The sequence below is a fragment of the Glossina fuscipes genome, unplaced genomic scaffold, assembly GCF_014805625.2.
Source record: "Glossina fuscipes isolate IAEA_lab_2018 unplaced genomic scaffold, Yale_Gfus_2 28, whole genome shotgun sequence".
In the NCBI taxonomy this organism is placed as follows: Eukaryota; Metazoa; Arthropoda; class Insecta; order Diptera; family Glossinidae; genus Glossina; species Glossina fuscipes.
In genome coordinates, this window is record NW_023998423.1 from 78621 (window position 1) to 100890 (window position 22270).

Genomic DNA, 22270 nt, shown 5'->3' on the forward strand with positions numbered 1-22270 from the left:
TTTTTATTCCAATGTTGTCCCAAACTGTCTTAAATACATATAAAAGGTGTGCAATACTCAGTTGTAAAACCTCAGGCTTATATGCATAAAAATATTCCTCGTCTTGAATCAGAGCGCAAGGATATCATCAATGTCTAACGCTAGCCAAACGCGAAACCTACTGAAGATCATACTAACCTACGCAGATGAATCAATAATGAGAAATTTTTGAGTATTCTTCCAAGTCTAAATTTCATCGCTTTCATCGTTTTATAACCATCAAACAATATTTTTTATAAACAATGTGGGCTGGCGAAAAGAAGTGACAATGGACAATACCGCGATATTCGAAAAAACTGTCAATCTGATCTTGGTTTTTAAGCGACTTCGACGCGGCTTCTTCAGTTCCGCTTCACGCTAGAAATTAGTCATCAATTGTACACGGAAAAATTCATCGATTTCTCGTTGACAAAATGCAGTTTTGTAGTTTTCACCAGAAACATGGAATCTCAGTATATCTTCAGTGTTCTTAACCTGTCGTCGTCCTTGTCATAAACACTAACATCTGTTTGTTTGTCACAAGAACTTGAACGGTAGAGTCATTTGAATTAATTAAATTTCACTTTTAGGTTTCCTTGTGGATTCCCATTGTATTTATTATAATATGTGCCTTTTTGATTATTGTGCCCGTATATGTCGCCCCATATGAGGTAATAAACTTTTCAGTGGATATTACTTTTCACGTATTATTTCACTTTTAACATTTTTCGTCTATTAGGTAGGCATAGGTATATTGATCACATTAGTGGGTATTCCCTTTTATTATGTGGGAGTTGTATGGAAGAAGAAGCCTCAATGTCTAGTTAAGTTTACAGGTAATTTATAGGATTTATATATTTATATACATATAGTTAAACTGAACAGAAAAAATGATTCTTACGTATATTTCTTTACAGCCTCTGTTACTCTACTGTGCGAAAAGCTGTTAGTATCAGCTAAAGAAGAAAAGGATCTGGTTTATGTGAATAGAGAGACCAAAGTAAAACGAAATATATGGTGATTAGTGCAATATTGTTTCAGTTTATTGATCATTGCTTTTATATCCGTTATCGGTTATTATTCGCTTTAAGTTTGAATTCAAATTTAGTGTGAAAGCAAAAATAATTTATACTCTTAGCTTAGGTGCCACTAAAGTTACGTCGAATGTTGTTATCATATTATTCATTTATACTGAAGTAAGATAATATATATTTTTAAAAGTTTTTTTTTAAATTATGAAAGCACTCTTTTTGTATGCCATTTTTTTTTCCTATATAGCTATTGTTTTTTATGAGCATTGCCGTATATCTGTAGTTTACACATTCTGCAGCCGCCATGACAATTTAAAATTTGAAAGATTTCATTATGAAAGAAAAGTTATTTTCATATAAAAATTTAACTATTTAATCATACATTAATCTACTCGCTTTAAACCATTGTCGCGCAGTTATTGCTTACAACTTTTATTTAATATTAGTAATTAAAAACTTCTCGTTTGAATTTAATTCACATAGAGGTGTGCGTGTGTGTGTTATAAATGTATACAAACGGAACGCATTTATATTTCAAATCAGTCTTCTTTAATTGTTAAATATAATAAATTTGTTCGAAAAACAAATTTGGGCATTTTGTTACTGCATAAAAAACTGATTTTTACATTTATTCTTTGTCTTTGTATAAGCGTATTGTCAATTTGGCCTCCATTAAAGATATTATATTGCCTGTTCTTGCCTTTAATGTAATTAAGTTCCTTTCTCCCTTTTCGCTACATCACGATACCAATTTTTTGGCTGCAATTGACGTAACTTGGCAAGAACGGGGAGAACAGCATCGAAAAAAATTTGCTAACGAATTTCATAATTTGAGTCTTGCTCAACGGTATCAGAAAAATTCAATACCGCAAGCTTGTCCCGAACAATTGAGCTTAGTCACTTTGGTTTCTAGTATATGCGTCATGCCAATGGACTCTTTTGTACAAACTCTCCATCAGGTGGTACGATTTCCTCCTCTTATACACCGCGCCTTTTAAAATTGAGGTCAGCGCTTTGGAACTGTTTTATTTTTATATGAAGTTTGCTCAGCTTTGGGACTCCTGGTCATCTTTACTTATATTGTTAAGAGACTGTCTTGCGGTTGACTGGTACAAAGTCCTTACATTCGGTTCTGAGCGTGAATAGCAAATTTTCTTTGCGAGATTACTTGTTTTTCAGAGGCTGTAATGAACATCAGGTTTTGCTTCCGTAACTACTATATAAACTACTATTTTCTTTGGGCAACGCGAACAGAAATGCAATATTGCAAAGCTAATTAATATACAAAAAAGGAAATTGCTATTTTTATTCATTCTAATTCATAACCTAAACATAACACTTATTGTTGAAATATTTAACGTTTAATGCCTTCGGTCACGGCGTTCACGTTCCCTTTCGCGATCACTGCGCGAATCCCGAGTTTCGTGGCGTTTACTGTCGCGAATATAACGTTCATCACGTTCATAGCCTCCATGGCTTCTTAAGGTACGATCACGTTCCTCGTAATAATGATGGCGACTGCTGCTACTGCTATTTGGAATATCTCGTGCTCTATCGCGTTCCCTCTGATAGCGCTCCAATTCGGCGTTGTAATCACGGGATCTTACATTATATCCTGACCTCTCTGCAGATTCGGAACGTGATCGTTCTTTACGCGATCTTTTATGGGTTTTATTTTTTGATTCCTCTTCCATTTCGGCAGGATTTTCTTCATCACTAATTATCTCGTCATCGAGATCTTCGTCTAAAACTGAGACTTTGGGTTCCAATTCGTTGTTTTCTTCTAGAATAGAGCGTTTTTGAATACGCGGGAGAATAATATCGCAGACACGGTCACTACGCAATAATTCATCGATAAATTCATCCATGTAAACAATTTCAAAATGGCCTACGCGATTTTGACGGCGTAGTTTACGATTATCAATATACAAAGGCTCCAAATATTTGTAACAGTCCAAAGCACTACCGGTGAGGCGAAGATAAAATGCACCCAAAGCCCTCACATATTTAAATTCCTCATTTTTTATGAATTCAACCACGATATCTTTCTCCGGCTGAATTTGGAGCATTTTCAGAGTTAGGCAAAGAAATTGCGTGGGTTTAATATTGCCGCCATAAACACCCCCTATAAAACGCAGCTCCATGGCTTTGTCCACTAACAATTCCGCGGTAAGAGCAAAGCATTGCTCTTTCCAATATTTTGAGTCGTAAATGCGGGAACGTATAATTTTCTCAACAAGATATTGAGGATTCGTGCCGTGTATGTTTTTGGCTTCTTTCACTGTGCGATTAGCCATATTTACAATTAAATTAATTAATATCTAATGTGCTTTCCAAATATCAAATGCAAAATGTTATAAGTTATTCTTCTTCTGTTATTCAGCAAACTAACTAACGAAAATTCGCTGGAATATTTAAACATATGTTTCAAGAATCATAACAGTGAGATAAATGGTGTTGGAAAGGGCGGCTATTATACCAGCGTTGCCATATATGAGGTGTTTACCTTTAAACATAAACTGTCAATTTTTGGGATGACGCATTATCGTGAAAAAAATGATTGTTAATTTAGACGAATTCGCCAGTGGAAAATATTGCAGGTTTTCATTAATTTATAGAAGGAATCTATCAAATATAATATATATATATATATAATATAATAATCGCTGAAATCTTAAGTACATATAGCGCGTTAGTAGTTCCGTTAAAGAAATATCAGCAACGAGATGAGTTTTTTTGGTAAAATGTTTGGGGGCAAGAAGGAACAGGCCCCAAGTACGGGTGAAGCTATACAAAAACTCCGAGAAACAGAAAATATGTTAATTAAGAAGCAGGAATTTCTCGAATCTAAAATTGAGGAGGAATTGAACATAGCACGTAAAAATGCTTCGAAAAATAAAAGAGGTAAGCGAAACTACGTCGTTTTTGTTATAATGTTGGCAAAAAGGAAACTATCTTTTCTCAACTAACATATAACTGTCGATAACGGCTATGTAAATAGATAGATTATTTACAAGAAAGCATATGATCACTATTATGCTTTCGTTACTGTTTCTATCAAAATAAAATTTTTGGAGATGAAGAGGTGCGTGGTCCGATTTTTTACAACTATTTTTATCTTTTAATGTTGTTTAGTGGCTTTGCAAGCTTTAAAGAAAAAAAAACGCTTAGAAAAGCAATTGCAACAAATCGATGGCACTTTGTCAACAATTGAAATGCAACGAGAAGCATTGGAAAGTGCTAACACGAATACCGCCGTCTTGACAACTATGAAAAATGCTGCCGATGCTTTGAAGGCTGCCCATCAAAATATGTTAGTATTACTACTTATGCTCAGGAAAATTAATTTAATATACTGTTGTACTAACTTGTTATGCAGGGACGTGGACAAAGTGCACGACATGATGGACGATATAGCCGAACAGCAGGACGTAGCACGAGAAATTTCTGAAGCCATTTCAAATCCTGTAGCGTTTGGTGCTGACATAGATGACGAAGACTTGGAACGTGAATTAGATGAATTAGAGCAAGAGAACTTTGATAAAGAAATCATTGGAATACCCGAACCAGCCGCGACGTTACCAGAAGTACCCGCGGATGAGTTACCCGAAAAAGCCAAAGAAAAGAAGAAAGCGACTAACCCTTCAAATGCAACCGCCGCTGCAGCTACAGGTGGAGGTAACTGAAAGTAATTTTACTTACATTTAATAAATTTTAAGGTTTTTCGCTTTTGCAGATGATATGGATGATCCTGCTATGAAAGAGCTGCTATCTTGGGCTGAATAAATCGCTTTAAGTGGGTAACAATAATACAGTACGGTTTATTCCGCAGCAGGGCTTTTTATAAGAAAATTCTTTGGCATTGCTCCGTTTTATTTTTCTATAAAATCTAATGGCAACGGCAACAAATAAGAAAAAAATATGTAATAAACTTGGTAATAATAATATAAACAAACAAACGGTATCTTTGCGCAAAGCTTAAAAACGTGAATGTTGGAAAGAATTGTTTCGCTTTTTTAACCCAAGTAATCTCACTTCCGACTTTTTTCACACTTTCATATGATCATGTATTTAAATAATTGAAAAAACAAAACACTTTTTATATTGCTTTTCTTTTTTTTGTTAATACACCACACAGCAACTCCAATTCAGCTATAAAAGAGTGTTTTTAAAAATTTATAGAAACATTTTATAGAAAAAAAGGAAAAATATAAAAATGTCAACGATACTCGAAACCGATCCCTTTTTTGTTTTGAGTAAATATGTATTTATTTGAATGAATTTTTGAAAAACAATTGAATGGAAGTTTTTACATTATATTAAGCTATTCAAACATGAACAAGTCACTAATTTCGTATTCTTTTCGTTCCGTCGTGCTGCGACGTCTGGACGTTTAAGATTTAACTACATTTGTAACTTTTACATGCTAATTGCACCCTGAACCTCATCTTGTTTGCTAGGAAGCTTTTGATAAGAAAATTTTTATTTGTACTGTTATCTAAGCTTTTAAGGGCGGAACATATTTTCACACATAAGTTGCGGAAACCATCAAATCAAAAGTGCGTGCGGTTCAAATTGTAAATCAGAAACCCATAGAATATGTAAATAAATAAAGCCGTCCGATTACCAATAATTATGGCTTACCATCTTACTATCGAATGAAAATTGTTTACAAACTGTTTAGATTGCAAATTGAGTTTACTAGATATAGGGAAGCATAAATTGGCTCCAGTTGAAAGTTCCTCTAAAGTGCATTTTCGGTTGCGCGCTAACAACGAAAACAAAGCATATAAGCCTGTTGTATCAAAAAGATGCTTTTTTTTTAATTTCTAACGCATGGATTCAAATTTCTTGCATAGTGCAATTTTTAGTCTGGCTAATAAAATTATAACCTTGAGCAACTTTTTAGATTTGGTAAAAGTTATGGGAATTGAGCGCATAGCTTCAATTTCGTATGAAGCCGTGACAATTATAATAAATGGCGGCTGAACGCTATCAGTTACGTATGACATAAATAAGTGTATGCATATAAATATAAAGTGTTGCACAAGCAAAGACAACAGTGTACATACTTGCAAGTGTACTCATAAAAACCATGCAGTTGTAATCAAAAGCAAAAATTAAGCAATTGTTTTGGTTCATTTATATTAGCATATTGTGCAGAAATGTTTCAAAGGGTGGTCGAGATGACTAGTAGTTTTATAATCGAATTTAGTGGAATTTCATCCGAAGAATAGTGACAACACAAGATGGGTTCCAATCATTGGTTATTGATGGTAATTATTGAATTTTTATTATTTGTTTTTTTTTTTTTTCATTTTTGCATTACTTTTTCTTTTCATACAGCTTAGCTTCTTTTATTTGTTTCAATTTTCTTCGCCTACGTTACATGACCTACACGATGTTATAAACTTTGCCAATGTGGACTTCAAAAATTTTAAATATTTTAAAAATCTACCAACTGAAAATCCAAAAACAGCGTCATCCGCTAATCATTTCTTGGAACATTTTCAGAAGAAAAAGGCTATACTGGACTATTTTGAAAATTTATTCTTTGGTAATTCTCCGTTCATACCGGAAAGTGAAATTCCCTTTGATCCTCATTTCGGGAGAAATTGGTGTCCATATTATACAAAACGTTATGGTTGGCGAGGCTATCGTTTGATAGACGCTTTAGGTCGAGGTGGTTTCAGTGTTAGCAATTATCTGCATTGAATTCTTTTCCTAAATGATCTATACATTTCGTTAACTTTCAAGTATAGTTCTACAAAATTTAGGAAAGTGACACAGTATGTAGCAGTTCAAACTCGTTTTTTACTGATTTTAATTCACCTTACTATCTTAGATAATGTAGGGTATTTGTTTTTTGTTAACTTATTAAATAATTTATTAAGTTTAAATTATCATTTCTCTTAGTTTTATTGAATTCTTTTCAAAAATTGTCTTAATCAAACTCGTCGCTTTTGCGTGGATATATATAAAACATTATTGCCACGTATAAAAGCATCACCGTATTTATTTTTCAATTGACCATTTACATATTCCTCAGTCTGATCCAAAGCTATATTCATGTAGCCATCCAAACAAGCTAAAACTCCTTAGTAAATAAAATAAATTTATTGAAAATGGCACATGGCATTTTTATTTAAGCAAACTCGAGTAACCTCTATAATCGACACCACTGTTTAGTTTTACCACTACAGGCCGGCCATGGATTTGGTTGATAAATTGTGATAAAGCTTCTTTGCGAGACATATTTAATAAAGTCTTTTGAAACTTTGATTTTATATACTTGTTAATTATATATATTTATAAAATATGTAAGCAAACTTCTCAACGTTGGAAAACTGTGCATGGTAGTATAAAAATTGCTAATCTTTGCTTCCCTGAAAAAATAACATATGCGGCAAACGCAAAGAATAAGTAAACCTTATACCTAAAAAAGTCTTTCATAATTATAAGGTTGGCAAAAGCAAAGAAAGAAGCTACATTTTTAAAATTAATAATAACTTTCATATAATAAAACCCGTAACGTTGGAAATTTCTTTTTATACACAAAACATTTCAATAATTATTTTCGCTGCTTTCTTCGACACCCATTTTTAGCTTATATTTCAGAATTGAATATTTTTGGTTAAGCACACTATAATTACATTATACCTTTTTAGAACTGTTATAAAAAGAGTCATTGAGGAAGGCAATATAATTATAGCCAATAAAAGCAACCCCGAAATAGTTGGCCCAATATTCGTCATCATTCCGCGATTTGAATATGTCTTCGCAAGAAAGGAAACGTACTTTAATGTCTTCTACTTGAATCCATGGTTTATCATAATCATGCATGGTATCTACATAGATTTCTTGTGCGCCAACGTGTTATCCATAAAATGTTTAGCCGACTGGAACCTATCAGAATCACTGACGTCATGTTCGTAGGGCACTTCGCTGCTTAATTCATGAATTCATTCAAATAAATTGCTTTCGATAACATCAGTTGGACGATAGTCATTTTGACCATGCGCCGAATGCAATAGACGCTCATCGGTACTCTTTAAACCAAACGCTGAAAATGGGCCGGTTTGCATATCGATGTATGTACTTATGTACTTATCACCGTAGCGTCCAGGGCCAGCCACAATAGTTTTATTCGGTTTACTATATCCGTATCCGGGAAATGTGCAGCCGATGCCGGTTTCTGGCCAATATTGATATTTCTAGTAGAAAAGAGCAAAGCTTATGAAAAGGAGGCAAAAATGTTGCAGAGTAATTCAAGCTTTTGAAACAAATTTTAAACTTCACCCCTTGACTCGGAATGGAGCGATATATTTAAACTATTATGTAGTACTTTTCATTGAAAGTATTTTGTCAGTACCGATGCCTCCTACCTGTGTATTATATTTGGAAAAATCAAACTAAGTTCGTCTCACTAACCGTGTGTGAATTGTGAAGTACATTGCGATAAATTACAATGCATATTTGTGAAGAGTGAGAATGACATAATTCATAGAAGCATAAAAAAAAAAATTCATCAGAAAAATTCATTAAAAAAGCTTATAAAAAAGTTCGAAGAATATTGAAAATTGGGTTAAAACAAAATAATTCATGTAAGAAGAGAATTCAGTGTATTAAAGCTTTATTAAAATATCTCACAAATTGTAACTTGCAGTGTGAACAAAAGAGAGAAGGACGAACATCAGATAGACAGACAAACTTAAATTACAAAAGGATTCTGAATCGATCCTTACAAAAGGATTCTGAATCGATTGAGTTACTAATAAGAGATGAGCTTATTTCAAGTTACCCTGAGTGCTGCACACGTATGCTTAATATATCTTTTCCGGAAGTGAGGCAAGGTATAATAATTTTATTCATTTATTATATCTTACGGTACACGGTGTACTGTTTTGGTGCGGACGTATGTAACACAAAGAAGGTCTTAAGATAGACCCACCTTTTTTTATACCGATCAATTCAGAATCATTTTTTAAATCGATCGAAGCCTGCCTGCTCGTCTGGCTATGCAATGTTGTGTTAATTAACTTAATAATATTTTAAAATTAACGTTCATCTTACAAATTATTTCATTTAAATGCATAAAAAGAATAAATAAATAAATTATCAAGCAACATTTAATATGTGGTTTTATTTTTAAAATTTCCTTTTAATTAATGTATGCCTTCTAAGGGTGTATAAGTTTTGTATTGATATAAATCCGATCCACCATAACCATATAAAAGTTTTCCGCGCCCATTTTCATCATAGTACGGGTAACGATATTTGGGTCTAGAATAAATAAAAGTTATAAAAATAGTATAAGAAATTTTTTTTTTAATTTACCTTTCAAAATATTGAAAATGTGGTGCTCTAGGTTGTACCGTGGCTTTGGTAAGACGTAAAAACCAAACAATTATTACAAGGATCTGAAATTTAATTTGCAAAGAATTTTAAAGTTAACAGTTTGATTTAACACTGATTTCGATAAGCTTTGCAAAGTTTTACTTTGAAAGTAAAACTCATTTTGAAAAGGCTCCGAAAATTGATTTTAAAGCTTAATAGAAATTAATAATTAAATCTATCGAAATAAGAATCGAGTCAATTTCGAAATTTACCGTGGGTAAGGTAGGGAAAGAATATTCGAGGGGGTACGATCAGCCCGTCCGGTAAGTAAGTTTCGCTAGTCCGTTTGTTCTTATATGAGTTAAAGCATATCTATTTCCTTTAGTTGTAACCGTCTGGAGAGTGTCCGTGCAGCAAAAATTTGAAAAACTCTGTATCTCCTCGTGCGTCCCTCTCTTGCAGTCTCCAATCCTCTAAAGTGGCGATTAAGTGTTGCTCTAAAATCAATAAAGGTCGTAGTTCGTTATTTAGACAGACAGATGGATATGCAGACTTATAGCGCTACATAAAAAAAGGCGAAGTATATTATGCATACTTATCGTATAACACATCATTTAATATGTTTGTAGGGTGACATGTGAATATTACCATTATTCGCATATGATTTTGAAATCGTTCCAAGCTTCAAACGATATGTGTCTCAATTTCTTGACATTCCGATCATTTGTTTGCACGCAGTTACAGATACTTTTGTTTTTGTGAAACATCGGAAAGATGTGTACAGCGTCGCTAAAACAACCGGAATTTATAAATTAATGCTCAGAATGTCTTGATATTTTGGAACCTAACATGCGAAGGCTAGCACTATCTAAAAATCATGAATTCGTCAATAAGTTTTAAGTCTTATTTCACTCTCTATAGATGAATAATCCATTTATCTATAGATACGGTAGATGGATGCATCATGTTCATTTGCAAGAGACGAGAAGGACCTAATTTTATGGTACGACATTCGAACATACGATATTCGATATTTTGTTAAAATGTTTTCACAATAAAACAATGGAAGAAAATTGGCCTACTCAATTTTAATGGGAGCCAGAGTTTATTTTTTTTAACGCCATTACAATGCACGGAAGTAAGCTTCAAGCATAAGGTAATGAAAGTATATAAATTCTTGGCCAGGTTCAAATTCAGAAGGCATCTAAGCATGTCTGCATATTCATTTGCCCTTATGCGCAACCGTGTCGTATCTGTGTTAAGCATTCTTATAATAGCGGAAACAAAGATATCGCCTACAACTTGCAAGAGAATTTGAGAAAGATCCAGACTTTTGAATGAACACTCCTACAACGCGTCGATACGCCTATATAACAAAATCTGTGAACTCTGTTGCTTTCCATGTTGTTTGCTTGTTACTTATAAAGTACAGCGCATACACCATTTAAATTTCGACTTTTATTCTGAAAATAGAAAAAAATCACCCAATATTATAAAGTACGAAAATCATTTTTTTTAAATCTTTCTTAGGGTAACGATGATGGGTGTAAAAGATTCGATCACGGCAGAATTTAATTTTCTTACTTGCTTTAACTCAACCTATTCATAGAGATCAGACAATTTTTTGACATTAACCTCTTTTTTATCCAGAAAGGGGTTTAGAAATCGTAACTATTATTTTGTTAATCAACAAGTGAAAAGAAAAAACTGATTGATTCCTTTCGTCAGATGGATTAGTTTGTTTAAGAACAGAAATAATTTATTTTATTTATTTATTTATATATTCCACTTATACAACAAAAACTCAACCGAAAATTTTGACAGTCGAGTCCAATTGACTCTTAAAGTAAATCTTAAATTAATAATTATTAAAACTTAGTATAAGTACAATAAAACAAATAAGAATGAAAAAAAAGCAAAAAAAGAAAAAAAGCTTGTACACAACTAGCATAGAGCCATACCCACAACCGGTACAAGACCAAATTGCGATTGAACCCCCAAGCCATCGCAAACATGCATAAGCTTGGCAACCGATAATAGTTAACAACAATTAATTTTCGACTCACCGTGACATTTTAAGATTAAGAGCTAGTTTAAGTACGACATAGGTAAATAACGCGCATTTAAGCGATGTTGCTTTAATGGACTTTAAAGAGCCCGATAATGAGAATAAGTGATAGACATCATTTAGCTTCTTGCAAACAACTCTGAGCGGGTTAAACAGCTCAGAGCTAGAGAAGCGGTTGAGGACATTAAAGCTTATTTTACCAAGTAATGCAGGCGAGTCAATAGCACCATTTATTACTTTGATTAGGAAGGAAACGCCAAGAACAAATCTACGTTTTTCGAGAGACGGTAAGGACAAAAGAAACAACCTATTTTCATAAGGGGGAGGAGAGGCAATCGGATCCCAACCAAAACTCCTAAGGGCAAACAGCAAGAATTGCTTTTGAACAGATTCAATTGAATCTACATAGCACCTATATGAAGGAGACCACACAACAGAGGCGTACTCAAGTATAGGTCTAACCAAACACATGTAAAGCCTTTTAGTAATGTAAGGATCATCAAGCAAGTAAGTTACGGTTAAGCAAATCAAACGCTTTGCCTAAATCAGTGCAAGAGCCACTAGAAAAAGCCTTGATTTCGTAAAGCGTATTTATAAGGGATATAAATATTCATAACACCTAATATATGTTATGGCGGATATAAATGGTTGGTATTTGTTTGTTATGTTGAACGCAGACCTATAAAGATTTGTTTGAGGAGTGTAGGAGTTTTTCATGCACACACCTTACACCACTTTGGGAACTGACGCTTGAAGACAATTTTTGGTCACGAATTTAAACTCTCAAAATGTTTTTATACCCTTGCGGTAATTGCTTTTCATTTTATTACAAACGAAGTAAATATAACTGAAAGATAACATCGTTACATAACATGTACTTCATATAGTAGCAACAAGAATATCTCAGGAGATGTAGTGGGCGTTTTCTAGTTGAGAAATTCTAACGCCAAACCGAAGTATGCCAACAAACTATTGTGGTAAACAGAATCAAATTAAAAGCAAAGCCTAAAAAAGTTCAAACTTAAGCTCAAGTCATACACACAGAATGCAAAAATCTACAGTGTCGCAAACGGAAGCACATTAGGCGAGTACGTTTTCTTCGTTGCTTGTTGGTACTTCCCTCTTTTTTTTATTACTATTATTATTATTATACCTTTTGCATACAAATCATGCGAAAACTCGTTTAATCCCTTATTTCATATGAATAGAGAATTTCAACATGTATTTTTTTGTTTTAGGTATTTGGAAAATTATTGATATAATTTTTTTTTCAATACTCCTTGTAATTTAATTTAACAAACAAGCAAAAAAAATCTATTATCATAAATGTAGCTGCTGATTTTTGGAGAAATCCTCAAAACTAACGTTTCACCACTAGCGCTCATATAGCCTTGGCTTTGGACTGATTTTTGGTAATTTACTGCGACTCGTTTTGTTTATGCTGCTGACTTTTACAATTACTCTCAATGGTAAACAAATACTGACGCTTACTTTCAGATGTTACCAAATTCAGACACTTACTCTCCGATGTTACTGAATTCAGACGCTTACTCTCAGATATTACTGAATTTATAGTCGTTTTTTCAATGCAACAGCTGGTAACAAATATAGACTGACTTTTTCAATTATTCTCAATTGTAAATAAGCATATGCAGACGGGTTGAGAGAGAGGGAGAAAGAGTGTCTGTGTGTGTGCGAGAGCGAGAGGAAGTGAGAGAAAGAGATAACACAATCCGCTAAATAAATAATATTCAAGGTCAGCCTTTATTTCTTGGTCCATTAGACATTAGCAAACGTATAAATAAATATGCAGAAACACAGAAGGAGAGAGTAAAGTGCGTACATTAATACATATATATTCATACGCATATATTTTGTCAAACCCTAGCTCTTTCAAACCTAAATGTGTCGCACGTACGCATGTGTACTATATACATATATTTCGAAACTGTTATTTTGTTTTAATTTGTATTTTCTTTTACTTGTCCAGAATTAGCATTCAAAACATATAACCATCGTTATGCGAAAGTAAAGGTTTTGAAAATAATTTTTTATGTGAAGAAAAAATATTTGTACAAAAGCTCCACAAAATTTTCCATAGACTTTTTATACGTCTGTATTGATGTCACGTTTGTCACACTTTTGCTTATGAAAAACAAAAAAAAGAGTAAAGTGATCTGCCATAAAGTAGTCCACCATAGAATACCCTATACCTATAGTATTTTGAAAGAGGTTATTTGAAAGTGGTCGAAAAGGTGGTCCAAGCCGAAGCATTTTTAATAGCGTTTGTCCTTGGTCTAAAACGCATGGTTATACCAAATTTGAACACATTATCACAAAAATTGCAATCTGAATGGTGACAAGACGGTTACATCGACTTAAGATGGATTATATCGATATAATAAAATATGGGTCTATCTCACGTTTTTCTGGGTATACATCCGCACAAACTTAATATACCATTATACCAAAAATAAGGTAGGGTATAAAAAGCAGTGTTAATAGACGAGTAAATGCTTTTCAATTTTCTTTCATTTTCACAGAGAAATATGTTGTGTATTTATTTGAGTTCATTACGATTTTACACGATAATTACAGATAATTAGCAGGTCTCAATGTCTATGAGCAAAGATGAACATGTACACACACACACACACACACACACACACACACACACACGCACACATCAAACACTAAGCAAACGTAAACAAATTGGTATAAGCACTTACCGGTAATAGTATAAAACCTAGTTTAATCATTTTGTTATTATTATTATTATTGTTTAAATTTATAAAATTTTTTTTTAATTTTTCGCGTCTTTATTGGCTGGTTTACTAACTTCCTTGTATAATTGTCACAAGCAATGTTACCGTCAGGCGTCGAAAAGTTTTACTTGTGCCTGGTTTAACGTTCGTTTTTGAACTGAAATTCAATTTGCTTGTCTGTCCGTCCACACATTCACAAATATTGCAACAATCGTTTCCCATTTGCTTAGCATTTGATTATATAAATGATGATTTAGTTTTATGCTCATGTCTTTCGATCTTTTTGCCTTTGAAACTGGTTGTTATGTTTTAGCGGAGCTTAAGAGAGAGCATGTAGAAAGTATCTTTATACGTAAACATTTTCATTAATTTGGTCTCTATTTTTTTTTGGTAAACAACTTATAGGGATCCATGAAAGTCGTTTAAGAGAACAAATGATAAGAGAAAAAGCAATATTAGGAAAGAAAAGAGAAAGATAGAGAAAGTAAAAGGTAGATGCTTGTCTATTCTAAAAAAGTGTTAAAAAAGTGTTTAAAAATATTAAAAATTATTATTTGTGTTTAAAAATATTAAATATTATGCAGATATTTTTTTTCATTTTTAAATCAACTAAGGAATTAATTTGAACAATTATTGGCACGCCTAAAGGCAACCAATATGAAATGAAATGCATTTTTATTACGGATTGGAACACATAAGTAAACCAAACGCGATTCGCGACATACTTAACCCGGTTTATACAACTTCTGTATTATTATTGAGTGAGAAACTTAAGTAATATATATGCGCTTTGAGTCAAGCTTAGAGCACTTTGCTAAAGCTATAAAATTTCCTTACTGTTTATTCTGTAAGAGTTCATAGTGTAATATAATCGTATCTAAGTGTTTAGTTAGAGTCACTTGGATTGAACGAATCTAAGCTTGTTTCTCCGCATGTCTGTTTTCTTGTATACAAACTTAAAAGCCGCGATTTACGAATTTGATGCATTGACGTGTTTGACACAAGAAAGCAATTAAAAATATTTTGAAGTGAATCAGTTTTTCGACCACTTCTCATATAACGCCTTAATTTGTAAAGTCTAGTGCGGTACAATTACAGTATTTTTTTCTTGTTTCCTATCAATACGGAGAAAATGCCGTACAAACAAGAAAGAATTATTGGATATATATGGACAAGACGTATTAACAGAAAGCCAATGCCAAAACCAGTTTGCAAAATTTTGCTATGATAATTTTGATGTTGAAGACGCATCTTGTTCTGGAAGACCAGTTGAATTTCTGGGGTGAAGCATCCGCACAAACTTCATATACACTTATACAATAAGGATCGAAGGGATAAAAATTGTAATATGCCAAAAATTCTGCCTTTGAGTCCCTAGACAGGAACGAGAACTTTTGCGCAGAGTCAACAAATTTTTACACCCATCGTATATTCATTTTGTCAAACGTTAACGGGAGAATGTTTAGCACGGATAGGTTTTAAAAGAGAATGAGATAATGGCATGTTATAAAATTGAGTACGCGTGATCGACTTTATCAGTTTTTGTACAGGTACTAGAACATCGCCCGTAGAATATACGTTAAGATTTTTGTGGAATTTATCTGCTAGAGTTTACAAGTAATGAGCCAAAAGCCAATTATTTATTTCTTCCGAAAAATAAAGGTGTCCTCACGTTACAGTGCAGTCGTGTCGTTCGGCCGATTTTACCTATTTTCAATACCAACTCGCGTGCAAGAGCTTCCAATGTTTCTGCCGAATTTGAAATCTATAGCTTTTTTTTTGCGATCAGGAGGTGTTCAGAGGAGATATTAAACAGACGGACAGGCGGCAAGACGAACATGCTTAATTCGATTCAGAATTTGATGGTAATCAAGAATATATATACTTTGTGGGTTTTTTGAAGCTTCCTTCTGGGCGTTGCAAAGGTTTTGATAAACTGTCCACATCCCTGTGATTTTCGTGCGGAGATAAAAATGAATGTGGATTATTTTATGATAAATAAACATTAAGCGCCGTGATTAAGACGCTCTTTGTTTCGTTACATGACTTCTTTGAATGTTGTTAAATATAACATTAAAAAAAAATAATATAATAAAAAGGCAAGAAAAGGAACAGTGCTATTTCCCGTCGCAGAATTTAACTCGTTTTATGTACATAATTAAACAGAGCCGTATCTCCAACTCTTCTCATGGTGACGGTGTGGCAGTCCTTACAGCTAACAAACTTTCATTCTCTTACGCGTCTAATTTTGCAGTTGAAGCCCGTAGCTGCATCATTCACACATCCTTTGGGGTGCTTTTAATCATAAATTGTTATATTCCACATAATTATAATATCTCTTTCAGGTCCAACACGTTCGCATTAGTGTGGTGATATAGTCACTTTTCCAAATTAAGAGGCAAGCAAATTTTAGATTTTTTTGAAACCAACCAATTTAGTTTTAGCAGATAATGGTGATCCTACACATTTGGGTTCCGTCTCCTCGCTCGTAGATCTTTCGAACCGTAAACCTAATCCTAGTTCTTTGAGTACCTGAAGAACACTTAACGATATCTTAGGTAGTTCCCAATGTTTAATTAAAATTGGTCTGCATTTGCATCCCCTGCTCCAAAGTATATTAAATCCTCTTTGCTTAACAATGTTATCCGTAACATATCAAATATCATCCAAACCAATGATTATTTAAGTTGTTTTTTTTGAAAGACTCCCAAAGTTTTTCATTCCGAGTCAACGGCTTCTAAAAAATCATACCCTCCTAATCCTTAGTGGAGGGCCCCATCACCAATCGAGCCGCTACCAAACATAGACTTGCCGTACATAAAGTGAAAGATCTCCTTCTAGAATAAATTTCAAAATTTTGGCCCTGTTTGAAAGGAATACACATATACTCTCAGGCTACAAAAACGTAAAAGGTAGAAACAACTTTGTGGAAATATCAATAGCGGCATGTCAGTTTCAGATCTTTGGCGTACTGTAAAAATGTTTAGAGATATCACTTCCTATCGTTATTCTATATCCACACACTTCACTAACGAGTTTTGTGACAAGCTGGCTGGATCTTCTGGTATCGAGACACGTCATAATATTTTCTTAAAGGACGTATTTCTCGCTGAACTCTACAAAGCAATTAGTTCCTCAACAGACTCATCTCCAGACTTCGATGGTATTCATAACAGTCATCTCAAGAGTTTGAGCATCGAAAATAGATTAATTCTACCCAAGAAATTTAACATTCTAATTACCGGTTATGTGTTCTTTTCCTTATACGACTTCCCAAACTTCATTAGAATGATGTCTCGACTCTAAGCTTGCCCTCAGCAACTTTAAATTTGGTTTTAAACATTCCAGATCTGCTCAAGACAACATTGCCACTCTCAATCAACTCAGCCTTTGCTAAGAACCACAATCTCATTGTCTGCTTTCTGGACATCTGCTTTCTTAACATCTTAAATTCTATTCTACTCTCTTTGAATGTCTCTATCAAATACTGTAATTTACTGAATGATGTCTTTCTCTATAACAACATGTTAATTAACAACGATGATCTTGTTGTACAAAGGAGATCTTTCACAGGTGTTACTCAGGGATCTGCATTGATTTCTCTTTGTGTTAATTTATATATTAACAAAATTTTCTTTTCTGAGAACATCCCAATTTTGGGCTTTGCTGGCGATCTTGTCACTTTTAGTTGCAACTCTCATCCAGATTTGTGTAGGAATACTTGACAATCTGCCTTCGGCGCCTCTTGAGTTAGTCCAACACACAATTTCAGTTAATAAGAGCAAATGCGTAGTCTTTAAAATGAAGAGAAGAGACCTTACGGTTATATGGTTCTACTATTCCGCCTTTTAGGCTTTGTTCTACACTCGAAACTTTCGCCTGCTGCTAACAGTGACAGTATTGCCAAACAATGTTTTCAACTCATTAACATACTCATAAACATTTTTGACTCATGTTCAATGATGAATCGAAGAGCGATTTTGTAGCCAGCGGCTTTTGGTTTGCAAATATTAATATTGAAGCTTATCAAATCACCCATGCAGCACTTTATTTTCGGCTGAATGTCTTGCGATCCTAAAAGCCATCCGCTTAGCGTTTACTGAGCTTCAAAAGAAATTCCTTATAGTGTCAGATAGTAAACTTGTCTTCTCAATCTGTCTTTGCAATCATTTCCGTCAGGTAAAAGTCATCCCTACATATTAGAAATTGAATCCTTACTTTATATCCTCAAGTCTGATACATTTTGGCTTCACTTTATTTGCGTGCTCAATCACATGGGCATTTTTGCCAACATCACTGCAGATAAAATTGCATCTTCCACACCATCACGTTTTAATGAACGCGTCTGTTTTCTGCAGATTTGGAGGGAGTCGACAATAAGAATTTAGCTTTTTCTTGGCAACAGCCACGGAGTAATCCACTTTGTGGTAGTCACTTATACTCTTTATTTCTAAAAATAAAGTTCCTTGGTTTGTCAATTGCGGGCTCAGACATGGCATTATTTGCCTTATGAACAAGCTGATGTTTCATCACACGTAATGTAATGATAATCGACTCCAAATTAACATAGTGAATGGTCCTTTGTGTTCATGTGGGGTTTTATAACATCCTGATTATATCCTATTTGTCTGCCCGAATGTAGCCACTTCGCCATCCCACATATCACAAACTGTTTATATGTAATCTTCATGACGGCAGTATTTTTGATTCTTTGCGGTCTCACAACCGTTTGCGTTTACAGCCAAATTATGTACCTACTCTCTTTCACACTTTTTTGCTTTATATCCTCCTCCTAGGCGGCGAACGAGCAGTATGCAAAATTTAATAAAAACTAAAAAACAAAAATAACTTGGTGGACATATAACACGTAAAATTAACAGGACGTTAATCGAATATAGTTTAATTATGCAATACAAAAAAATAATAAAATAAATATATAATAATTATTATATATCAAAATTAACAACAACTTTATTAAGGCTCAATCAAAGAACTTTGGGCCTTTCTTATTTATCTCAGCGAATTTTCGGTGTTGATTTGATGAATAGAAGAAGAAAAAGTCATTTGAATTAATGTGCAATTTCTTAGCATTTGTTAGTTTAATTTTGTGAAAGTTTTGTGTTTTCTTTAAAACCCGAAAATTGAAATGAAAAAATTTATAGCTAGTTTCATTATTTTTGTGATACTAATAAATAACCACGTTTTAGTTAGCTGCGATACTCAAAATAACGCCCCACAGGCTAGAGTAGTTGGTGGTTATCGTCCAAAACTACATTCATTAGCAAAGTACGGAGCGCTATTTACTACATCATCAGGTTCTAGTAAGAAATAAGAAACTTTTGCTCCGGTGTTATAGTAGGGGAAGACGTTACTTTGACAGCAGCTTATTGTGTTGGTAACGTAACGTTGCAAAAAATTTATTATAATACTGTTACGAAAATCCCAAATTCAGTTAATTTCAGCTAAGTAATTTTCCGTAATAATAAATTTCCTAAAGAAGGAAATGCAAATGCACATTCGCAGGCGCGTCATGCAGCTACAGGCCGATGAAAACGATTAACGGGGAAAACCGACAGGGATTAAGTATAAATACTATGAATTTGGGTACAGTAACATGCTTATAAAAATGTTTATAATTAGAATATTTGCGGGCAAGAACATAGCAGTTGAGAGCACGCCCAAAATAAATTGTGAATAATCCTACATTTAAGGAATATAATTGTAAATAAAAGAACTTTGAAGTGTCTTTCTCTTGAACAAAATATCCACGATCCAGTGATACGGAATGTATCTTACAAAAGCGAATTTTATAACAATACGTTACATCATATATTTTCTGTTCATATTTTTATGCACTGTCGGTACTTTACGTCGTTTGGAGAGCACCAGATACCCGCAACAAATTGGTGAAACTTTTTAAAATAGATGAGTCGTTCGACGAAGGTAATCCAACGCACGATAACATTTCGAGATATAGCACTATTACCCAGTCATCCGTCGCCACCGCTAGATTTTGCAGCTATTGAGTGAGCTGTATGCAGTAACCATTGCAAATATTACAAAAGTATTTCTACGAGCTTTTGTTAGGGCTCGCCGCGGATTGCACTAGAAATACCAATGTCACAGATAAGTTATTCCTGTAATTTGCTGGAATCATATTTCAAAAAGTGCGACGCGATAAAACGTCTTTTATACAACTTTTACCTTCTTACCGAATCCTTTTTTTACTTGGAAATACGTTCCTTACAAAAATGTGCAAAAAAAATCCAGTAAAAAAATAGATGCGAAATATAATAAATGTGGGGCTATGTTCCACATCCGTAAAAAATCGTGTACAATTAAAAAACTTAAATATTTTCCCAGAAAAGCGTGCAAAAAGAGGCATTAACGTTAAATGTTACGTATTTACAAAACCAAGATAGTTCATTATTATTAAAAAACAAGAAAAAATTGAAATTAGCGGGCATTGAAAATTCGGACCGTAAGTGCAACATACACAAATTTAAATTTAACTTCACGACTATTCATGGCCACTTGATAGAAAGTGTGCACGTTTATTACGTGATGGACCAAAAATGCTATCATCGGCAGATTTGTCAAATATGCCTCGCACAACCGCCTGGTTCCAAATGAATTATTAACGTTCGCTTTTAACGGCGGTTCCTGGCTTTTTTTTGTTTTTAAGTCCGTTATTAACAGCTGTTTTTTTTGTTTCTGAATGTTCTCATACAATTCTTCGTATCGAGCTATGCAACACTTAAGATTACGTCGACAGTTTAATGCACGCTCCATTTCAAATTCGGATAATCTCTGTAGTAGATAATAAAGTGAACAGAAATTTTCTTTCAGATTCTTGCTAGAGCAAACTATTCGCGTTCTCCAATTAACTCCAATAAAAAACTGTAATTTGGAATTAACCACATATACCTACAGCCATACACAGGAAATGAAGCTACTTAGAATTCTATTCGTTCTTGATCATTTTTTCCCCGAAAGATAGACTTAACGAATTTCCCTTGAACTGAATGTAGTCCCACACCATTTGTTTGACGCAACTTCCTGGGATTATTTTTCAATTTGGTACCACTTTATGGAATTATTTTTCAGTTTCATTTCAGTTTGACACAACTTCCTCTGGTTTTAGCATATTAAGTTCGAGCAGATATATGCTAATTCATTATACCAGTGACTTGAACCAATTTAAGGTTTTCTTTCTATCTACTTTTCTACTGTTGTGGCTTCAAATATTAGCGCGATGGAGATCAATTCGGTCAATGGTTTGACTTAGAAATTTACTGTACTGAATATGTATTACATAGATATATTTCTCGTATCCCTTCTCTTGTAAGGACTTCCATAAGAAAAAAGGCTTTATATCGCAACACGCTATAATTTCTGATATTTTATGACAACAATAAAAGAACAGTAAATCGTCTGATAAGAAAATTAACTTTACCATATTTGGACCGTAAGCATTTACATTTAACATTACGTAGCTTATGACGCAGTAGTGTTGGTCCAGCTTGTTGGCAATAACGTTTAATTGGTTATATTTGTTATATAAGGATATATTAAGTTTGGACGCATGTGTGCAACAGCTGAAAGAACTTGAGGTAGACCCACGTTGTTATGCTGATCGGATCAGAATCATTTTCTGAATCGATTTACGCTTGTCTGTCCGTCTTGTTTTTTGTATTTAACCTACTGGTCGGAATTTTTCGGATAGCTTGATGAAATATAGTGTAGTGATGTCTTTTTGCCCAAGGACGAACGCTGATAAAAATGATTCGGATCGGAACACTTTTTCAATCACTTCCCGTGTAGCACTTTATTTTGGAAGCTCGTTATATGAAATAATTATGTATTAAGGGAAGTTGTATAGGGTATTTAATGATGAACCGTGGTCCGCTATAACGCTTTTAGTTGTTATTTCCAAGAAATGATGTACGTAGATTTGAACATTACAAACAGAGATAAATACAATATTTTTACCGGGGTTGTTAGTCACGACAACTGTTGCATTTTGTCGGCAGATCCTGAAGATCCTGACA

The 22270-nt window shown here is 33.8% G+C and overlaps 5 protein-coding genes and 1 long non-coding RNA gene across 11 annotated transcripts; 3 read left to right on the plus strand and 3 right to left on the minus strand.

Moving 5' to 3' along the window:
• The first annotated feature begins 471 nt into the window (after positions 1-471).
• LOC119636159 lies at positions 472-2201 on the plus strand. The gene is made up of 3 exons (XR_005247128.1): positions 472-689; positions 758-854; positions 936-2201. It is a non-coding gene; the product is annotated as an uncharacterized LOC119636159 (long non-coding RNA).
• Positions 2202-2325: 124 nt separating this feature from the next.
• On the minus strand, positions 2326-3509 carry LOC119636156 (pre-mRNA-splicing factor 38). Its single transcript, XM_038031341.1, has one exon. It carries the CDS (start codon positions 3344-3346, stop codon positions 2411-2413), a length of 936 nt encoding a protein of 311 aa, XP_037887269.1. The 5' UTR covers positions 3347-3509; the 3' UTR covers positions 2326-2410.
• Positions 3510-3673: 164 nt separating this feature from the next.
• On the plus strand, positions 3674-5155 carry LOC119636158 (charged multivesicular body protein 4b). Its single transcript, XM_038031342.1, has 4 exons — positions 3674-3953; positions 4185-4362; positions 4429-4727; positions 4786-5155. Exons 1-4 carry the CDS (start codon positions 3776-3778, stop codon positions 4833-4835), a joined length of 705 nt encoding a protein of 234 aa, XP_037887270.1. The 5' UTR covers positions 3674-3775; the 3' UTR covers positions 4836-5155.
• A 594-nt stretch (positions 5156-5749) lies between these two features.
• LOC119636726 lies at positions 5750-6780 on the plus strand. The gene is made up of 2 exons (XM_038032293.1): positions 5750-6325; positions 6396-6780. Exons 1-2 carry the CDS (start codon positions 6299-6301, stop codon positions 6762-6764), a joined length of 396 nt encoding a protein of 131 aa, XP_037888221.1. The 5' UTR covers positions 5750-6298; the 3' UTR covers positions 6765-6780.
• Positions 6781-6978: 198 nt separating this feature from the next.
• On the minus strand, positions 6979-7377 carry LOC119636727 (U6 snRNA-associated Sm-like protein LSm6). Its single transcript, XM_038032295.1, has 2 exons — positions 7214-7377; positions 6979-7146 (listed from the first exon to the last, which is right to left on the minus strand). The coding sequence occupies exons 1-2, from the start codon at positions 7302-7304 to the stop codon at positions 6998-7000; spliced, it is 240 nt and encodes a 79-aa protein (XP_037888223.1). The 5' UTR covers positions 7305-7377; the 3' UTR covers positions 6979-6997.
• A 1797-nt stretch (positions 7378-9174) lies between these two features.
• LOC119636728 lies at positions 9175-14429 on the minus strand. Of its 6 annotated transcripts, none has more exons than XR_005247173.1 (4): positions 14184-14399; positions 10035-10175; positions 9659-9883; positions 9387-9469 (listed from the first exon to the last, which is right to left on the minus strand). XR_005247173.1 is itself a non-coding variant. In XM_038032296.1 (3 exons), exons 1-3 carry the CDS (start codon positions 14211-14213, stop codon positions 9215-9217), a joined length of 231 nt encoding a protein of 76 aa, XP_037888224.1. In that variant the 5' UTR covers positions 14214-14429; the 3' UTR covers positions 9175-9214. The 6 variants fall into 6 exon arrangements, 1 of the variants encoding a protein (XP_037888224.1); XR_005247174.1 differs by lacking the exon at positions 14184-14399 and adding an exon at positions 10469-10849; XM_038032296.1 differs by lacking the exons at positions 9659-9883; positions 10035-10175 and adding an exon at positions 9175-9332 and having other exon boundaries at positions 14184-14429.
• Positions 14430-22270: the final 7841 nt, after the last annotated feature.

What these genes read in the sequence shown, in the direction of transcription:
- LOC119636158 (XM_038031342.1), top strand. Translation starts at nt 3,776, where the DNA reads ATGAGTTTTTTTGGTAAAATGTTTGGGGGCAAGAAGGAACAGGCCCCA. An exon ending in TGCTTCGAAAAATAAAAGAG is followed by an intron (nt 3,954 to 4,184) that starts GTAAGCGAAACT and finishes AATGTTGTTTAG; the next exon opens with TGGCTTTGCAAGCTTTAAAG. An exon ending in CGCTGCAGCTACAGGTGGAG is followed by an intron (nt 4,728 to 4,785) that starts GTAACTGAAAGT and finishes TCGCTTTTGCAG; the next exon opens with ATGATATGGATGATCCTGCT.
- LOC119636727 (XM_038032295.1), bottom strand. Translation starts at nt 7,304, where the DNA reads ATGTCTCGCAAAGAAGCTTTATCACAATTTATCAACCAAATCCATGGC. An exon ending in CAGTGGTGTCGATTATAGAG is followed by an intron (nt 7,147 to 7,213) that starts GTTACTCGAGTT and finishes TTATTTACTAAG; the next exon opens with GAGTTTTAGCTTGTTTGGAT.
- LOC119636156 (XM_038031341.1), bottom strand. Translation starts at nt 3,346, where the DNA reads ATGGCTAATCGCACAGTGAAAGAAGCCAAAAACATACACGGCACGAAT.
- LOC119636726 (XM_038032293.1), top strand. Translation starts at nt 6,299, where the DNA reads ATGGGTTCCAATCATTGGTTATTGATG. An exon ending in CCAATCATTGGTTATTGATG is followed by an intron (nt 6,326 to 6,395) that starts GTAATTATTGAA and finishes CTTTTCATACAG; the next exon opens with CTTAGCTTCTTTTATTTGTT.
- LOC119636728 (XM_038032296.1), bottom strand. Translation starts at nt 14,213, where the DNA reads ATGATTAAACTAGGTTTTATACTATTACCG. An exon ending in TAGGTTTTATACTATTACCG is followed by an intron (nt 9,470 to 14,183) that starts GTAAGTGCTTAT and finishes ATTAAATTTCAG; the next exon opens with ATCCTTGTAATAATTGTTTG. An exon ending in CATTTTCAATATTTTGAAAG is followed by an intron (nt 9,333 to 9,386) that starts GTAAATTAAAAA and finishes TATTTATTCTAG; the next exon opens with ACCCAAATATCGTTACCCGT.